The sequence below is a fragment of the Caretta caretta genome, chromosome 3 (assembly GCF_965140235.1).
Source record: "Caretta caretta isolate rCarCar2 chromosome 3, rCarCar1.hap1, whole genome shotgun sequence".
NCBI classification, from domain to species: domain Eukaryota; kingdom Metazoa; phylum Chordata; order Testudines; family Cheloniidae; genus Caretta; species Caretta caretta.
This window is the reverse complement of record NC_134208.1, coordinates 166161839-166180445: the sequence shown is the minus strand read 5'-3', so window position 1 is coordinate 166180445 and position 18607 is coordinate 166161839. Positions and strand designations below refer to the sequence as shown.

At 40.3% G+C, this 18607-nt stretch overlaps 1 protein-coding gene across 3 annotated transcripts in view; it reads left to right on the top strand.

Annotated features, from left to right (window-relative positions):
- Positions 1-18607, top strand: part of KCNK2 (potassium two pore domain channel subfamily K member 2) — a 212007-nt gene that overhangs the window by 166917 nt on the left and 26483 nt on the right. For all 3 annotated transcript variants that reach the window (XM_048843166.2, XM_048843168.2, XM_048843167.2), the window contains one exon: positions 8156-8295. In XM_048843166.2, the coding sequence (XP_048699123.1) occupies positions 8156-8295 (140 nt within the window). The remainder of the gene's footprint in view (positions 1-8155; positions 8296-18607) is intronic.

Below are 18607 nucleotides of genomic sequence, written 5' to 3'. Positions count from 1 at the left end.
AGGTGAAAGTAAGCCAGTATGGTCCGGTACGGCGTACCGGCAAGAGCCAGTACGCCGTGCCAGACCGGACCAGCTTCCCCAGGTGGGCGCTTTAAAGGGCCTGGGGCTCCGGCCGCTGTGGGGAGCCCCGGGCCCTTTAAAGCCTTCCACCCCCCACTGCCAGAGCCCCGGGTAGTGGCGGCAGGGCTCCAGCCGTGCTTTAAAGGGCCTGGGGCTTCAGCCGCTGCAGGGAGCACCAGGCCCTTTAAAGCACCCCCCCGAACCCCCAGGGCTCCCCGCAGCAGCCGGAGCCTCTGGGCCCTTGAAAGCGCCACCTGAGCCCCCCTGCCGGAGCCCTGGGGTAGCAGCAGCAGGGCTCCAGCGGTGATTTAAAGGGCCTGGAGTTCCATTCCGGTAGCCTCAGCCAGAGCCTGGGGCCTTTTAAATCGCCCCAGTCCTCCCAGCTGCCTCTGCAGCCGGTAGCTCCAGAGGTGATTTAAAGGCCCCAGGGCTCCCAGCCACAGTCGGAGCCCTGGGGTCTTTAAATCTTGATTTAAAGGGCCTGGGTATTTAAAGGCCCAGCCTCTTCCAGTCAAGGCCCCGCCTCTTCCAGTCGAGGCCACACACCCCCCGCTCAGGACTCCAGAGAACCGGTAAGTCCTTTAAGTTACTTTCACCCCTGAGTAGATGCCACTAGACTCTTTCTCCTTGTCTCTGTTGATTTCTGTTCGAGACTCAGTATTCCCAGGAAGCAGTAGACTAACAGATCTTTATTATATCCAAAACCTAGTTGCCATTTGGAACCAGTGGAAACTTTCAGTGGCTAGTTCCACTAGAGTAGGATATGTTAAAGCAACCATAGAGGATTGCAGTGTCCCAGGATGGGAAAAAAGGGGTGAGAGAGATGGAGAGAGAGTTCTTTTGTTATATGTCCAAGAAAATAATTATATAATGTTCTTCCTGTGAAAGGATTTGATATTTTGATGTTCGAATTTGTGACAAAAACAAGTGTCAAAATATTGTATTTTGCCACGACACATAACAAAGTGACAAACTTTTCAAATGGAATATTACAGTACCTACTGAGGAAAATAAAAAGTGACTGGTAAAATGTGGCATTCCATTGATCCATATCCTGTATTTTGATTTCTAATGCTAAAGATTTTGTTTTCCTGAGTACTATAAAAATCAAACAAAATACCATGTAAACATAAATAATAGTTTTAACAAGATGTGTTGACCTCACCATTGAGTTATTTTATGTTGCATTTTATTCTCTCATTTTTCGTAAATTTATGTTTTACAAAGGTGTAAACCAGAGTTACTCCACTGATATAAACAGAATTGCGTGCTGTGCTTTGGTTGCTATGTAAATAAAAGTGTCTAATTAACATAGGTCTCGATTCTGCCACCTTTACTCACATGGTTTAGTATCTTACTACATGAGTAGTGTCCTTTATTCCAATGAGGCTACTTGTAGAGGAGGGCACTAATCAATATAGGTAAGCATGGCAGAATTAGGTAGTTGGTAGACCATCTAATTTGCAGGTCATGTCCCTGAGAAAGAAATAATTTCCATAACTGAACAAAGCTTTACAGCTGTAGTTCCTATTTGCGAAAATGAAGTAAGAGACAGGGCTTGTGGAATATCCTCTGTTGAAAAATAGGACACAGTGGTTCTAAATTCTCTCCTTCTCTTGCTTTGAAGTGAAACCATTGACTTTAATAGTACAGAACAAATCAGGCCAGTAATATAAATGTTCTATGAAGGTCAAAAGTGGAGAGCTTTTTCATGTCACATCTGTCATCTTTCAGTATAATGAAAGATATTATCAGGTACTAAAGTTAGCCTCAAAGCGACAATATTTGTAATACAAGAATAAATTATTTGTATATAAAAATAGTGCAAAGTAGATAGCAGGTGGATAAACAGGTATTGTCAAGCCTTTCTGAAATAGCTAATCTTAATATGGCAGGTATTATATATAATTGAAATGAGATGTCCAAAAACTCAAGTAAATTAGACAAAGGTCAAAGATGGGAGCTGCATATAAATAAATTATGCAAGTCTGTTAGGCTTGAATTTTCATAGGTATGCATGATATTGTAGGCTCACTGAGACAACTTAATTGCTCTTGCCCTTAGTGATTGAGGCCAAGGTGTCAGGTATAAGCTCAAATTTTGCATGGTGTAGAAATAAGGGCATGGAATAATCCCTTGAGACTGAAAGTGATTGAAAACAAATTTCTTAGAAAGATTCTTGATCTCCCAAGTACTACCCCAGCTGCTCTTAGAGCCGAGTCAAGCATGAATTCTTTACTATCCATAATATCAATTTTTGGTTTCACATTCATAGTATGCTTCCACAATGTTTGGAAAGGCTTTGCTTAGAGAAACTGTTCAGCAGGCTTTCTCACATACTTTTTTTGGTTAGAGTAAATTCAAAATTCTTTTCATTCTCTAGACCTCTCATAAGTGGAAATTATTAGATTTAAGTTTAAAAATATGAAATCCCTAATCAAGCTGAGACTAGACGATATTGATAAGCAACTAGACATGGCAATATGTTATCTTGATTCCCCCTTGTTAAAAAGACTTATCAATATGCCAGATATTTAGACAGTTTGTTCAATAACAAGTTAAGGAAGAGGGCCTTTAGAGCTTTCCATTTTCAATCCATGCAGTCAGCTTACTCAGAAGGCCAATATACCAGCGTTGAGAAATGTAACCAAATGTCCATGCAGCTCTGGCCAGGTAGAAGTCCTACCCCGTTATTTATTATATTGTAATTTGTATTGCTACTTGAGATCAAAATGGCTTTCAGTGTTTTTGTCCTGGATGCCTTTTTCTAGAAACTCTCAGAAAACAGAATACTTATTAGGAACTGACAACATATCTATGCACCAAGGGGTTGTCCTATTTGTATGGTCAAGTGCTAAAAGAAGGAAAAGACCAGTGGCGTAGGAAGCATATATGGTTTAATTAGTTTATATTCTTTCAAATTTGTTTTTATATAGATTTTAAAATTCTGAATTTAGTTTATTGTGCTATATTTAGGTTTTGGTGCATTTGGCCTATGGCTGAGTCATTATTAATAAACTTGACCTGACTTGTAAGTTCACATCACAAACAGTGCAGTTTGATATATGGTAAGATTTGCCTGCATATCTCATGCTCACCACTTTGAAAATTGACTCCAAAATATCCTCTTTACTTGCCTCCGCCTTAAAGTTCACCTTAAAGTTCCTTACGGTGTTCTGCAGTGCTTAGATTCAGTATATTGGCATTATTGATAGTGCTGCCATTGTCTGCAGGGCACAGAAATGGCCTAACAACGTTAAGATGGAGACTTAAATGTTTCCACTAATGTACTGGAGTCAATGAAATTATTTAGCCCTATAATTGAAAGCAAAGTTCAATACTAATGACAGTTTTTGCTTCACACAACCCCGTAAAGCTGGAATGCTAAGTGTATTAGTCACTGCAGCGCAGTTTATGTTCCACCACTAGATGATATTTCTGATAAGTTCTTATAACTATAACTGGGGTTACATCAGTTTTGACATAAACCATTCTTCGTCACTTCGGGGCTGGATTGTTGCAATAAGCTCTACCTGGAGTGAACTATGAAGGCTACTTGAAGCTTCAGTTAGTATGGAATGTTGCTATACACCTCCTCAATAGATCAGACTGGAGAGAGCATATTGTAATTGTTCTTCCTGTTCTGCAGTAGCTGCCTATATGCTTTAGATACTAGTTACAGTTTATAAAGCCAAAATGGCCTAGTTCCCTGTTACCTTAGACTGCTTCTGCCACATGTCCTGCATCTGCCTGAAAGTCTTTAGCTGGCTGTCCCAAATGTACAGCTCACCAGAGCCAGGAGAAGAGCATTCTTTATAGTGGCACTAATAATATTTGAAGCCTTAGCTTTAGAGTAACCACCTCTTTATACTGAAACTTACAACACTGGAGGGGTTATCTTGTCTCTTATTTATTTATATATAAATAAATATATATTTAAATGTCTGAAAAAAAAAGAAGCTACTTTTACAGAAATAATTATTCATTTCTCTTTTGTTTCAATGGTTGCTTAAAACAATATGAAAATATACTGTATTTCTGTAAAAGTAGCTTTTTTAACATTCTCAGTTTGGTAGGCAATGGGGAGCCAATCTGGAAGTCTTTACTAATACAACACTTCTATTGGAGTTCAAGGGATTGTATCTCAGTAAGGGCTTTTGGATTGGGCCCAGGTTCTAGGATGTATTAGGTAACCATTGAAAGTCCCAAATCACTAATTTGTGGGGAAGATGTGCAGAGAGGCAGCAGTAGTGTAGACTCTATCCTGGAGCTTGGTCTAAAGCCCACTGGAGTTAATGGGAAGACTCCTGTTGATTTCAAGGGCTTTGGGTCAGACCCCTGGTGTACTCCACACTCCCCTGCATACTAGTGAGGAGGTCTCAGTGGTGGACCTCTATAGAGCCCCATGGAGGGAGGATTATGGGCAGGCAAGGGGTGCGATCAATGGATCTGTGCACAGATCAAACAGACCATGTCCCCGGGTGGAGGGGCACAGCTCTTCTCCATGGTCATTATTAGTAACTGTATCCAGGCTGCATAAACCACCTGGCCAAAGAATTAGAATTTTGTCCCTCAGTACTGTTTCTGCAATGAAAACATGCTCAAATGGGTTCAGCTTCTTGCTAAATAGAGCATTCTGGCTTTTAAAATAGAGATGATAACGTTGAGTAAATGATTATGCTGCATAAAAGTCAATGCAAATGTGTTACATATTGAACTCCTTTCTTTTTCTTTGTTTTTTACAGTATAAACCGGTAAATTCATTAGCTGGCTACTCTCATACATTTTATTGGGGATGCGTTTGCTATCATACTCATTCATCTGAACTGTGATTCAATAGTTAATGAATCTTATTAACTCTAACTTCAGAACAGTTGTATTAGTGATTTGAATCCCATTCTCTTACCTATTTAATTCAATGAGATTTATGGTTAACCTTATTACAGAACTCCATGAGGTTTAACCTTATGTGCTGAATGCTTCCCACAGCCAGAGGAAGAGAAGAAGTTAGCATATTAGCTCCAGGCTTGGTGCCACACAACCATCTCTGTAGGGACTATCTGACTCCCACTTTGAATAATGCTGCAGCATGCACCATGCTTGTGACTTTATAGCTGCTAGAGAAGCTTGTTGTAGCATGGACTCAGCTTTTAGTGAGTCAGCTAAATGCTGAGGGCTTTAAAACATATATATGGGGGTTTCCATATTTAAAATAGTTTTTCCTTTATGTTTTTTCTATATGTGCAAGACCAAGCAATTTATTTTAAATGGACACATTCCTGACTTCCTATAGACTATTTCCAGACTCCAGCAAGGTTTATTGGTGGCAGAGCCATCGCTTGGAGTGGGAGCCAGCTGCAATGGGGTGAATATTCTGGGATCTAAAAGAAGAAAGTCACTTATAAAGGAAAATTTTGCTGAATGCCCCTCCTAGGCTGGCTGTTGAGTGTATTTATCACACTTAGTTAACTTGCTGGAATTTTGCACTTTCCCTTCATGGATCACCTTTTTAACAAGAGGAGAAATAAAAATAGTGCAGCTCCAGTTGTTTTGTTAACAAACTCCACAGTATAAAAACTAACAAGTATATAATAATTCAATACAGTAGAAGGACTACCATTTTTGTGTTAAAACTTTTTAAAAGCACCTCTGCTTTTAAAATAATGATAAAATATCTGCAAGAATAACATCTGCTTTGGAGAAGCAAAAAATGCTGCAAAATGAAGTCTGGGATCTCCTCCCAAGCTGCTCTCATGATGAGCAACCTCCATGTCCTTCTTATTTCTGCATGTTTGTGTTCTAAGACAAATGAGAGGAACTCCTCCCGTATCACAGGCAATCTTTAAATCTTATATTTGATCTCAATAAATAAAAAGTGTATATGAAAAATATTCTGCCATACCAACATAAGATCCTCATTAAATTGGGAGAAATGGGTGTTACCTATTTCTGAGGATCCATCTCTTTGCATAAGTAAGGGGAATTGCAGTCCATACGAAAAAGATTTTGTACATGATCTTTTTCATCAATACGTAACTCTGGCTCAGTTAGTAGCTCAAGGTTTCATTCTGTCTTGAAAGCAATTAGATAACATTTGACCAACATTTTTAATGTGTCAAATTACCACCCTCATTCACATCCATTTGCCTCGTTGTCCAGTAGACTACATTTGAGCAAGCACGCAGAAAGCCGGTAATGTCTTTTCATCATTTTTAATGGCTGTCATTTCATTTTAAACACAGTAGTGGATCTTATAGATAAGATTTTTCTTGTCAAGTCAAGCACATTTTATATCTCATTATTTGTGGCTGCTAAATTCACACTTGCAAGTGATATTTTTCCACCTTATCCTGGCAATGAATTTTCTATCCTTAAATTACAACATTCTATATTAAGGTTTTCCTCCCTATGTTGCTGATGTATAATTTCAACTCAAACCTCAGTTTTATAAGGATAGTAGTCTGAGTATATAATAAGGTAAAATATAAAGATATTGTAAAGGCCAAATAGTATAACTTGGTTCAAAAAAGAATTAGGTAAGTACACGGAGGACAGGTTCATCAGTGGCTATTAGCCAATATGGTCAGGGATGCAATCCCATGTGCCAGGTATTAAACCACTGACTGCTAGAAGTTGGGACTGGACGAAAGGGAATGGATCACTCGATAGTTCCCCTGTTCCGTTCATTCCTTCTGAAGCATCTGGCACCGACCACTATGGGAAGATAGGATAATGGGCTAGATGGACCCTTGATCTTATCAGTATAGCTATTCTTATGTTCTTATATCTTTGCGCCTCTTTTTACATTTCATTGCCATTAGTGGAATTGCAGAATGTTACTGAATTCAGAATTTCCCTGTATTTTTGGAAGTTCATACACAATTGAATAAAAAATCTTGTTATCCATGGGTTTGCCGCAACAGTTTTGATTGACAGGAACGTTTATTATTTGTACATATAGAATTAAATCTATGCATTAAAAAGCCTTTCCCTCTAATAAGTAATCATCAGTAGAATTCCATAATCTGTATGTTATTTCCGTGTAACTTGTGGATTCATTGATTAATAACAACCACAAGCTTATAAACATGGCTGGTTTGGATGCTGCTGCCAAATCTGCAGTCTCAGAGGCTCCAGATTAGGAGCTTTATCATATCATGGCCAGGCTGAATTGCTAGTGTGGCGTTTAGTGCTCAGTGTGCTATGTGGTACTAAATATAAACTACTTAATGTTGAGTGAAAGCTCTGTGGTAACCATAACTTGAGTCCCCTGTGGAATTGGAATGTCTATTCTTTATGATGGCCCCACCATGGGCATTTCACAGATTTTTCTCTCCTTTTTAATAAAAAGGGAAAGATGGATGATCTTGGCACTTGGTTTAAAGAGATCTGGGTTCTGTCAGTGCCAGAGATTTGCTCTGTGACCCTGAGCAGTTTAGTTAGTCTCCGTGTGCTTTGGTTTCCTCATCTGTAAAATGGAGGTGATACTATTCCCTGCTTCCCAGGGATGTGGGGAGGACAAAGTCATTCATGTTTGTGACGTGCTCAGGGCACTAAAGTGATGAGGACTATGAATATACCTAGACAGACAAAAGCCTCTATTCAATGTAGTTCTAACTGCTTCCACAAACACCGCACCCCACCCCCCAGACCCTGACATATTACCTACTCCTCCGTTAAACTTGGATCAGCCCTTAAAGCTGACATAGTATAGGAGTTTGGAGCAAGTATGGGAGAACCAGCAGTGCTTATAAATAAGTTTGTCAGCTGTTAGGTGGGTTCATTTTTATAATTATTATAACCTGATAGCAGTTATTGAGCCACACTTATCCTTTGTGTAATGCAATGGATTTCAGTGCTTTTCTACCAGGGATGAATTTAGCCCCTTGTCTTGTTCAGTGATTTTCTTTCTTTTAATTTTGTTGCCTATCCTTATTTGCACTGATGTGAAAAACTCAGTTGGGGAAAAAGAATTTTTTTAAAAGCCTTAAAAATGTACATTTTTAAAATTGAGTGTTTTAGAAAAGGAAAGCATTAAGTACAATTTTGTGTATGCCAATATGAAGCACACTTTATTTTTAACTTTGTCTTTCAGGGGGATCAGACATTGAATACCTTGATTTCTACAAGCCAGTGGTGTGGTTTTGGATCCTTGTAGGACTTGCTTATTTTGCTGCTGTCCTGAGCATGATTGGAGACTGGTTAAGAGTCATATCGAAAAAGACAAAGGAAGAGGTAAGAGCATCTTGCATCTAAGAACAACTTGCTTCTTCGTTTATATTTGGATTAGAGAACAGCAAACATAAAGTAAATGTTTGCTTTTAGGGCATGAATCAAAGTTGTCTATATATGAGGTACAGCATGGGCTGAAATAGCTGATGTCATTATACAATTCATTTGTACCAGTCTGGTTGGATATATATTGATTTTATGTCACTATATATAAACTCAGGTAAACATAGATATCAATTAAAGGAAAATATGTGCAGTAGAAAAGTACACCTATCTTGCTGGAAGGAAATGTCTCTTTTTATAGGAACTATTTTTGATAGTTAAGCCATGCACTCAATGTTTGGAGTAATAATATTTTATCCGATGAAGTGAGCTGTAGCTCATGAAAGCTTATGCTCAAATAAATTTGTTAGTCTCTAAGGTGCCACAAGTACTCCTTTTCTTTTTGCAAATACAGACTAACACGGCTGCTACTCTGAAACCTAATATTTTCCTGTGATTTTTCGCTATATGATACAGATATGTAAAGCAAAAGAATCAAATGTACCACCACATAGTCATATTAAACAGTAAGAGACTCCTAGACTTGTTTTAGTGATACATTAATTTGTCTTATGTTACTTGTCATACAGTGCACTGCACCTAAGGCATGGACCATTAAAATATGCCCAGAGGTGTTTTACAATAGTCTAATTCAGTTACATACATATTAATTCGCAGTCAGATGTGTTGGTTTAAGTTCAAATATGCTTTTTCATGTAAATTTGTTTCCATCATTGGAATGATGATAAAGTAGTTTAATTAAAATGTAATCAGTTAGCCAAATGGCTTGGTTTCAGTAAACATTTGGGGATAAGTAAAACCTCTTTTGGTTATGGCTAATGAGAACAGGCTTGATTAAAAAGCTTTAAACAGAAATTCATTAGTTAAGAAAAAATATTTTGTTCAGAAGCAAGATATTCGTTCCATGTGCTCTAGGTTCACGTCATCTGCAAATACTTAATCTGCAGTAATCAAAGACAATACAAGGAATCATTGTTTTCAGTGGAGATACAATGTGAACTGCTCCGCTTTATTTAGCGCTGTCTTGTGTTGCCTATGTTTAGTGGTATCATTCAAGTAGCTGATTGCGAAGCGTTGATATGAGTGCATTTTTAGTGTGAATTCGTAGTCACTTATTCTGAGAAAAGAACTGGCATCTAATTAATGAAAGGGTATTAATCTAATGTCCTCTCTTTGAAGACAATATGTGTATTAGTTCTGCACTAGTTAAAGAAGATAGCTGCTCATCTTGGCCCTATTCGTGCAAACCTCTAAGGATGTTTGTAACTTTACTCACATGAGTAATCCATCTGATGTCAATGACACTACACATGTGATTGCTTGCATTCACAGCATGTTTAACCATTTGCACGTTTGGAACCTTGCTTTCTGGAAAAGTGGTGAAGGAATCTGTGATGCCCACTCAGCACTGGCTGCTAGTAAATAAACAGGTTACTTCAAATCTTGCTGTTACAGCCCTTAGTAATCTTAGCATAGGGGGTGTGTGAGTCTTCCATTTGGGGAGGCTCACATGCGAGCACCGGAAATGCCCTAGAAGTGGGTTGGGCCACTGGCACCTGGACCATGGCCCCGCCCCCACTCAGCCTTCCCCCCCACCCCCATCCCCACCCTGGCTCCACCTCTTGCCTCCCCCAAGGCCCCGCCTGCCACTCACTCCTCTCTGCCCCTTCCCCCTAGGCCCCTGCCACTTGTTTCTCTTGGTCCCCTTCCCAGAACGGCAGGGGCCACCATGGGGTCAAGGCCTCATCGCTTTTTCCTGCCTTAGGTGAGCGATGGAAGAGAGGGGGTAGGGGAAGGCCATGGGGGACAAGGCAGAGCAGGGGTGGGAAGAGGGGGACCAAGGGTGGAGCCTTGGGGGGAAAAGGCAGGGAGGAGCATGGCCATGGGGAGGCCTTCGGGGAAAGAGGTGGAACAGAGATGAGGCAGAGCATGGGCGGGGCCATGGTCTGGGTGCCATTCCACCCCCTTCTATTGAGCTTTGCTTATGGCACTCCAAAAGTGGTGGCAGGCTGGCGCGCTTCTGGAGGGGTGACCTACGCCACAGCCATTTTCCCCGCTGCATGGTGGACTTTTGCCTCCCCTGACCTTTTATCCGCGCCGCCCATGAATCTGAGCCTGGCACACTTGAGGAAAAACCTCTCTCTCTCTATGTTACACTGAGGCAATTGCAGTCAGCTAGGTAATTCTTGTAGAGTACTCCTGATATTCCATCTGAATCTTTCCTTTACAGGGCCGCCTTAGCTCAGGAAAGCAATTTCTGGAACCTCCTAGGTGAGGATTTGTGCCAGGCTCCCTTTGTGGCTCTCTTCAGGGTTTAGAGCAAGGCCTTTCTGTTCATGTCAGTGCATCTTTACCAATTCGATCTCCTTTTTTCTTCATCATCTGCTATTTTTGGACTATTTTCTTTCATCCAGTTTTGTGAAAGAAACAAGCTGATCTCTCTGGGCATGTATCCATGTTTTGTTTACGTTCTATCTAAAGCTTATTGAGTATCCCAGATACTCTGTGTGGAGATGGGCACTTCATCACTAAGGGAGAGAGTTTCAGAAGTGCCTAAGAGGCCTTGCCTAGGGGCAAAAGTCACATTGGAAGTCAACAGAACTGGTGCTCCTAAATCCCGTTTACACTTTTGAAAGCTCTCCAGAAATTAATGTTTGTCATATCTATTGGTTTCAGTGAACATGCTTTGAATTCTGTGAAACTGCAAGGACTTAATTTAATATTTTTGGAACATTTTGGTGTTGTGGTTGATGCACTGCCTTGGGATTCTCGGTTAGGTTCCTTGCTTTGCCGTGGATTTCCTGTGTCCCCTTGTGCAAGTCACGTAAAACTGATTCTTATTTACATTAACTTCTCATTGCAGAGTATAAATGAGAACCTGGTCCTTAATCTCTCTGTGCTTCATTTTCCCATCTGTAGAACAGAGATAATAAAGCTTCCTTTTGTGTACCCTTTTATTTTCTCTATTAGGCTATGTCTACACTTGAAGCTGTGGATGTGATTCTCAGCTTGCGTAGACATATCAGCTGCCATGCTAAAAATAACACTGTCACTGAGGTGGCATGGGTAGCACCTCTGGCTAGCTGCCCAAGTACATGCCCAGAGGGTCTGGGTGGGTACATATTCAGGATGGCTCGCCCGAGCTGCCACCCATGCTACTCCAGCTACGCTGTTATTTTTAGCACACTAGCTCGAGCAGAGGTAGAGCTGGTACCTCTACATGAGCTGGGAATCACACCTCCTGGTCCAAATATAGATGTAGCCTTAGATTGTAAGCTCTTTGGGTAAGGCACTATCGGTACCAAACGTTTGTACAGAACCTAGCAAAATGAAGCCCTAATCTTGGTTGGGGCCTCTATGTACTACCGTGTCATACATTAAGATTTATTTTTATTAATTGGACCTGGATTTTTTTTAAACTTCACGTGTGTTGATTTTAACTATGCACTGTGGGCATTTGAGTCCAAACTCAATCCTTGGTAAGAGTTAAACAGATACAAGTTGGCAAGGCCTATGGATGCTTTTAAATTCATTCCCCTATTGCATGTTAAGTAAAATGATACTTGCCAGGTGATGCAGCACTGTACAGTGCCAAACAGATTTCTCTCAAGCACCAAGAATGCATACCCTATTCCCTTTCCCCTCCCTTCTCTCTTTTGTAGCCTCAACAAGCATATTCATTGTGGCTACAGAAAGGAACATTTCATTCTTCATATATATATATGTATGTATATTCATGTTCCCTTAGCTAATGCAGGGGTTCAGGATATTGTCATACACTTCTCTCTCTGGTTTTTTTTTGTTGTCTTTTTTTTTTAAGGTCAGATTAAATACAACCCTAGAATAGCCGGCACTATTTGCTCAAGTAATTGCATCCCTCGGGTACTGAAATTTTCATCATGTTGAGATGCAGAGACTCACTGTGTGCTTCTTTAACCCATTGCTCAGGCATGTCTGTGAGTACTCACAACAGAGAATGTTGTAGCCATAGCTGTTAAGGTTTCAGAAGTAACAGGAATCAGCTTGAGGAGTCTGAGTTTTGGCAGATTTTTGTGCTATTCTAAGAAAATATTAAAACACTATCTTTCTATTCTACTCCTGTGCACTTTGTATAAAGGAAGTTGTATAAACGTATATGGTATTATGCTGTAAGTCTTGTCTGGAAGAAGCTTTTTCTATGTTGATAAATCGTAAAAGCTTAACTTGAAAAGCCCAGTTACCTCATTCAGTGTTTTCTCCAACCATACAGGATGGTTCCCTGCCCTATTGTGCAAAGAGTTCGCTCTACAAGTGACTTTTCAAGGTCAAACATGCTACGCCATTAGTACAATTTTGAGGTTGACTTTTCGACTGACTGAGGACCCCATGATGAAGAAGTTCATAGATTTTTAAGGCCAGAAGGGACCATTATGATCACCTGACTAATCTCCTGTCTAACACAAGCCATAAGATTTCCCTATATTAATTCCTGTTTTGAGTCCAATAGCTGTGCTTGAACTAGAGCAGTCGTTCTCAAACTTGTTCCGCTGCTTGTTCAGGGAAAGCCCCTGCCGGGCCGGGCCAGTTTGTTTACCTGCCACGTCCACAGGTTTGGCCGATCGCTGCTCCCAGTGGCCGCAGTTCGCCACTCCAGGCCAATGGGAGCTGCTGGAAGCGGCAGCCAATACATCCCGCACCGCTTCCAGCAGCTCCCATTGGCCTGGAGCAGCGAACTGCGGCCACTGGGAGCCACAATCGGCTGAACCTGCAGATGCGGCAGGTAAACAAACCGGCCCGGCAGAGGCTTTCCCTGCTCAAGCAGTGGAACAAGTTTGGGAACCACTGAACTAGAGAATGTCTTTTAGAAAAACATCCAATCTTGATTTTAAAATTTCCAGGCATGGAGAATCCACCACAACCCTTAAGATATTCCAATGATTAATCATCCTCACTTCCAGAAATGTACATACCATTCCCATATGAAATTGTCTAGCTTCAACTTCCAGCTGTTGGTTCTTGTTATATCTCCTAGACTGGAGAACCCTCATTATCAGATTCCTGTTCCCCAAGTTGGTACTTGCAGACTGTGATCAGGTCATCCCTTAACCTTCTCTTTGATAAGACAATGAGACTGATCTCCTTGAACCTTTCGTGATAAAGCCATGTTTTCTAATCCTTTAATCATTATCCTAGCTCTTCTCTGAACCCTTTTCAACATCTTGCTTGAAATATGGACACCAAAACTGGACACAGTACTCCAGTAGATTGCACTACTGCCAAATATAGAGGTAATATACTCCAACTCGATATCCCTGTTTATACATCCAAGGATTGAGTTAGACCTTTTGGCCACAGTATTGCACTGGGAGTTCATGTTCAGTGGATTTTCCTCTATGGTTCCCAAATCTTTTTCAGTAAAATATTCTTAAACAATTCCCAATTATTATTCACATTTTTCTATTTAAATTGTTTCTTCCAGCTGATTTGGCTCAGAATTTTTTTCAACTTTGGGAAATTGGCCTTTTAAAAGCACCACATAAATATACTATTGGTTTATTATGTGTGCACGTTACAAATGTAATCCAGTCTTGATCACTTGCACCAAAGCAACTACTGATTTTTATTTTTTTTTTTAGTTCTGAGATCAAGTCCCTCTTTATCTGACAAGGTGAAGTCTAATGTAGAATTTCCCCATATATTGGATGCAACTTTTTTTTTGAGTGAGAAATTTGTCTATAATTTTGTAGAAATGTCAAGGAAGTTTTAGTCCTGGCAGCATGAGATCACCTGCATTTGTCACTCAGATTTAAGTCCTCCATGATATTTACCCCTACACATTGTAGATAGATGTGTAACTAGGCTGTCGTTCTCTGTCATTTAGACACCAATTAGTATTCCATTTTGTGCTTTATCTGTTAGAACATTAATCCATAAGGATTCAGGATAGCATGCCATTCCCCCTCCCTTTTTGGTCACTCATACCTTCCTAAATAAGTTATAACCGAGGATTTTAAGATTCCAATCAAGTGAATCTTCCCACCAGGTTTCAGTAATATCAGCTTCATCAAATTCATACTGATAAATGAGCAATTCTATTTCATCTTATTATCTGGGCTCCTAGCATTGATGCACAGTCAATTTAAGAATTTCTTCTCTTCAAGTTCCCTGGTGCCTTGATTAAAATTTTATTCCTTACATCTTGATTTTGTGCTAAATGGGTGCTCCTTTGTTCCCCTTTCTCTTTCGTTGTTGGGAATGCCCACTTGACTTTTTGTGATCCTGGCCTCCCCACAAGGTTCTGCACTCGAGGAAGTCAGAGCAGATTCTGAGTGAACCTGAGTATTGTATTCGTTTGGCTTTCAGGTAGACACTGGAGACAAGTTCACCCATGGTCTGTTCTGGTTTTCACTGTGCAGATTCTGGTGGAGGTCCCTAATTGGAACTCAGATGTCACAATGATGACTGCAATAGAAAATTCTAAATAGCAGCCTGATGATTTACTACACATCAGGGACATTTGATTCTCTTTCCAACTCTGGAGGAATTGCTCATTGTGTCATAATTCAGAAAAATGAAATTGATGAAATCCAATGAGAGAGAGTTTAGTATAAAATCTATAATGCCATAAATGATGCATGGCTAAAACTGAAATAATTCAATCTATTTAGTGGAATATATTGGACTCCATTAAAATATTCTGCTTAAAATTAAGGACAGTAGGGATTTGCCTAAGGTGTGAAGTAGAAACTGAAAAGCATTAGTATATCATGGATAGTAGAACCATGCATAACTGATGGATTATGAGACAGGTTAAAGAGGTATTAGATGTCAAAATACAAGCTATGCCTACATGTCTGCTTTCATTTCCCTGTACTCCTCCACTTGCTCCTTATGCCTTCTCAATCCTCTCTCCTTTTGTCTCCTCCGCCCACATTCTGCTTTACACCTTCACTCATACTGCCTGCCTCACTGTTCTCATATGCAAACTAGCTCTTGCAATCCACTGCTTTTTTCCCAGTAACTCTTCCTACCACCTTCTCATCATCAATAATCTCCAGAGCTTCCCTCACCTGAACTATAGTCCTGTCTCATTTGTTTGTCTTTGATAACTTGGCTTGTAAATTCTTTAAGACATTTTGTTTTGCTCTATTAATTAAACACAATATACATTTATAATAAGTGACTTAAAAATGATGGACCTAAACAGCCATATCCGGGAAAGATCCCATTGAAGTCAAGGAGAACTTTGAGTCAGAAAGTTCTGCAGGATATGGGCCAATCATAATAATAAGCTACCCCAGCCTTCTGTGCAGTATTGTGAACAACATTAATCCTAGCTATCCTTCCTTATTGTAAGAAGTGGCTACATGAAGCTTTCATAATGGCAAAACCAATTGTGCCATTGAAAGAGTATCTGTCCCCCTAGAGAAACAGAATTGCACTTAAATAGGCAGCAGGTTCTGAAGGAATGATGTACAGACTGAAGAATAATTCTGACATCTTTTAAAAGCCTGTGAAGAAACGTTATGGACCCTTTGGAAAAGGAATAACAGTATTGCCTGCATAAATTATTACATTTTCTATCAGAAAAGAATCATGTGCGTATTTTTCTCCTTTCTCCTTTGTTGTTTGAACAGTTTATACAAGAAATATAATATTAAGAATATATTTTTTTTAAATATATTCAAACATGCAGTAACTTGGACTCTCTCCAGATACGAACACAGAGCCAGAGGTTTCAGAAAATCTGTTTGATAAGTACTGTAGCAGGCCGCTCAAGAGCTCCATCCAAAAATGAAGACGTGCCCTCCAGAAGTTAAATGTAGATGAATGATATTCTATTAGTATTGAAGAAATGCAGCTTCAGTATTTGCTGAAAGGCACTAACGTTGGCTGTATGATTCAACAAAACTACAGTATGACTCCACTAATTTGCCACAGTGTCCGAGAGAACATTTGAAAAGAGCTAAAAACTTTTGTCCAACCAACTGATGAGATAAATATTGGTTAAAAGAAATTTTGCTACTGCAACATATGTTTTATTCAACCAAGCTGCAGTAGCTGATGACAATCCTCGGTTGTTAATGTCAACAGTTACGGTAGAGTTACACAGCTAGAAAAATATTACAAATACAGCAATAAGGCCTGCAAATTACCCAGGTTTTATGGTAGATTTGTCATGACCCTTTACTAAGAAAAGTAGAACTGATTGTAAATTAGTTGATTTGGGAAGGCATAGCATTTCCTTATTAATGCAGTTCTGTAAGGTTTGGTAGGGAGTGTTAGCTGGCCAAAGCAGAGCCTGGTTTACAAGGACCATATAAGTTTTAATAGTATTAACAGCTAAACATGGTTTTGTTTTTTTTCTTATTGTTCAAGGGCGACAGGCCTGCCTTTCTAAAAGCAGAAGATTCCATTAGCTTTGCCCCTGTTCCCACTGATCAATAGCAAAATTCCTGACATCAATTCCTGAATCAGGAGCAGATTAGCCCTATTATTAAGGACATTAACTCATTAAGAATAAGTGTCTTTTAAACTACACCTGTGGAATAGGTCCTGGATCTCTGTTCAACCTGCTGTAATCTGGTATGGCAGCACAAAGTAGTCCGAAAGCTAGCTTTAACCAGTCATTTTGTGGATTTTCCCAGCACAGAGAAATTACTCCCTCCTCCCCACTACTGGCCCTAGGCATAGGGGGAGGAGGCATGGCTGCCATACTGTTCCGCTGTGGTCACCTCCAACTGGGAGAACAGCCTTCTGAATGCCAGGACCAGCCCAAACAACTGAGAGCAGCCCTCAAGATGTTCTAAGTTGCTCCAGGGATCAGTCCAGCCCCAGTTGTAAAGCACCCATCCCCTCCTGCCCCCCTCCCCAGCTCCTATACAAATCAACCATGTTTTAGTCTGTGTCTTTGATAGCTGCTTTCATATATGGCCATAATAATCCACATAACCCTATTACCGTTGCTTGGGTTTTTTGCTAAAGTCAAGAGTAGCGGATCAGTCCTTAATTGAGACTTAGGAGATGGTCTTATTGATGATTAATATTGTCTAAGTTCTACAGTCCTATGTAACCTTTCCTGCCTTTGCTAATATTTTGCTTAAAAAGGAATTTACAGAAGGTATGGAGGGAATAATACATTTTATTGTCCCAACAGAAATAACATTCATAATACCATTTTTGAGATCCCACAGGTAAGTCTGTCAGGAATAAGTGGTGGTGTGATGAAAAACTACACTGCCCCATTGATGATACACTTCCTTTGATTTTTTTTAAATGAATTGTTCATATTTTTAAAATAGAATTACTTAGAATCATAGAATCATAGAATATAAGGGTTGGAAGGGACCCCAGAAGGTCATCTAGTCCAACCCCCTGCTCAAAGCAGGACCAATTCCCAGTTAAATCATCCCAGCCAGGGCTTTGTCAAGCCTGACCTTAAAAACCTCTAAGGAAGGAGATTCTACCACCTCCCTAGGTAACGCATTCCAGTGTTTCACCACCCTCTTAGTGAAAAAGTTTTTCCTAATATCCAATCTAAACCTCCCCCACTGCAGCTTGAGACCATTACTCCTCGTTCTGTCATCTGATACCATTGAGAACAGTCTAGAGCCATCCTCTTTGGAACCCCCTTTCAGGTAGTTGAAAGCAGCTATCAAATCCCCCCTCATTCTTCTCTTCTGCAGGCTAAACAATCCCAGCTCCCTCAGCCTCTCCTCATAACTCATGTGTTCCAGCCGCCTAATCATTTTTGTTGCCCTTCGCTGGACTCTCTCCAATTTATCCACATCCTTCTTGAAGTGTGGGGCCCAAAACTGGACACAGTACTCCAGATGAGGCCTCACCAATGTCGAATAGAGGGGAACGATCACGTCCCTCGATCTGCTCGCTATGCCCCTACTTATACATCCCAAAATTCCATTGGCCTTCTTGGCAACAAGGGCACACTGCTGACTACTTTGATGAAATGCCATTGCATTGCTGAAGATTTTTAATTATGGGGGGTACTCAGTAATATCTCAATGTTTCATGCCTGTCAGGAGTTCAGATGACCCTAATTTAGACTCTTGCAGCACACTTGAGAGTTGAAATGTATCAGATGGGGTGGGAAGTGAAAGACAAGCAGAGACAGAGGTGGGAGTTTTTGGAGGCTAGATCTGTTGCTAGAATCAATTCATACAGCAAGACAGACGAGGAGTCAGAAAGGCAGGGGAGCATGCTGTGCGCACTAATCTTAAGTAGGCGATTTGCCTCTCTGAAGTTCAGCTTTGAC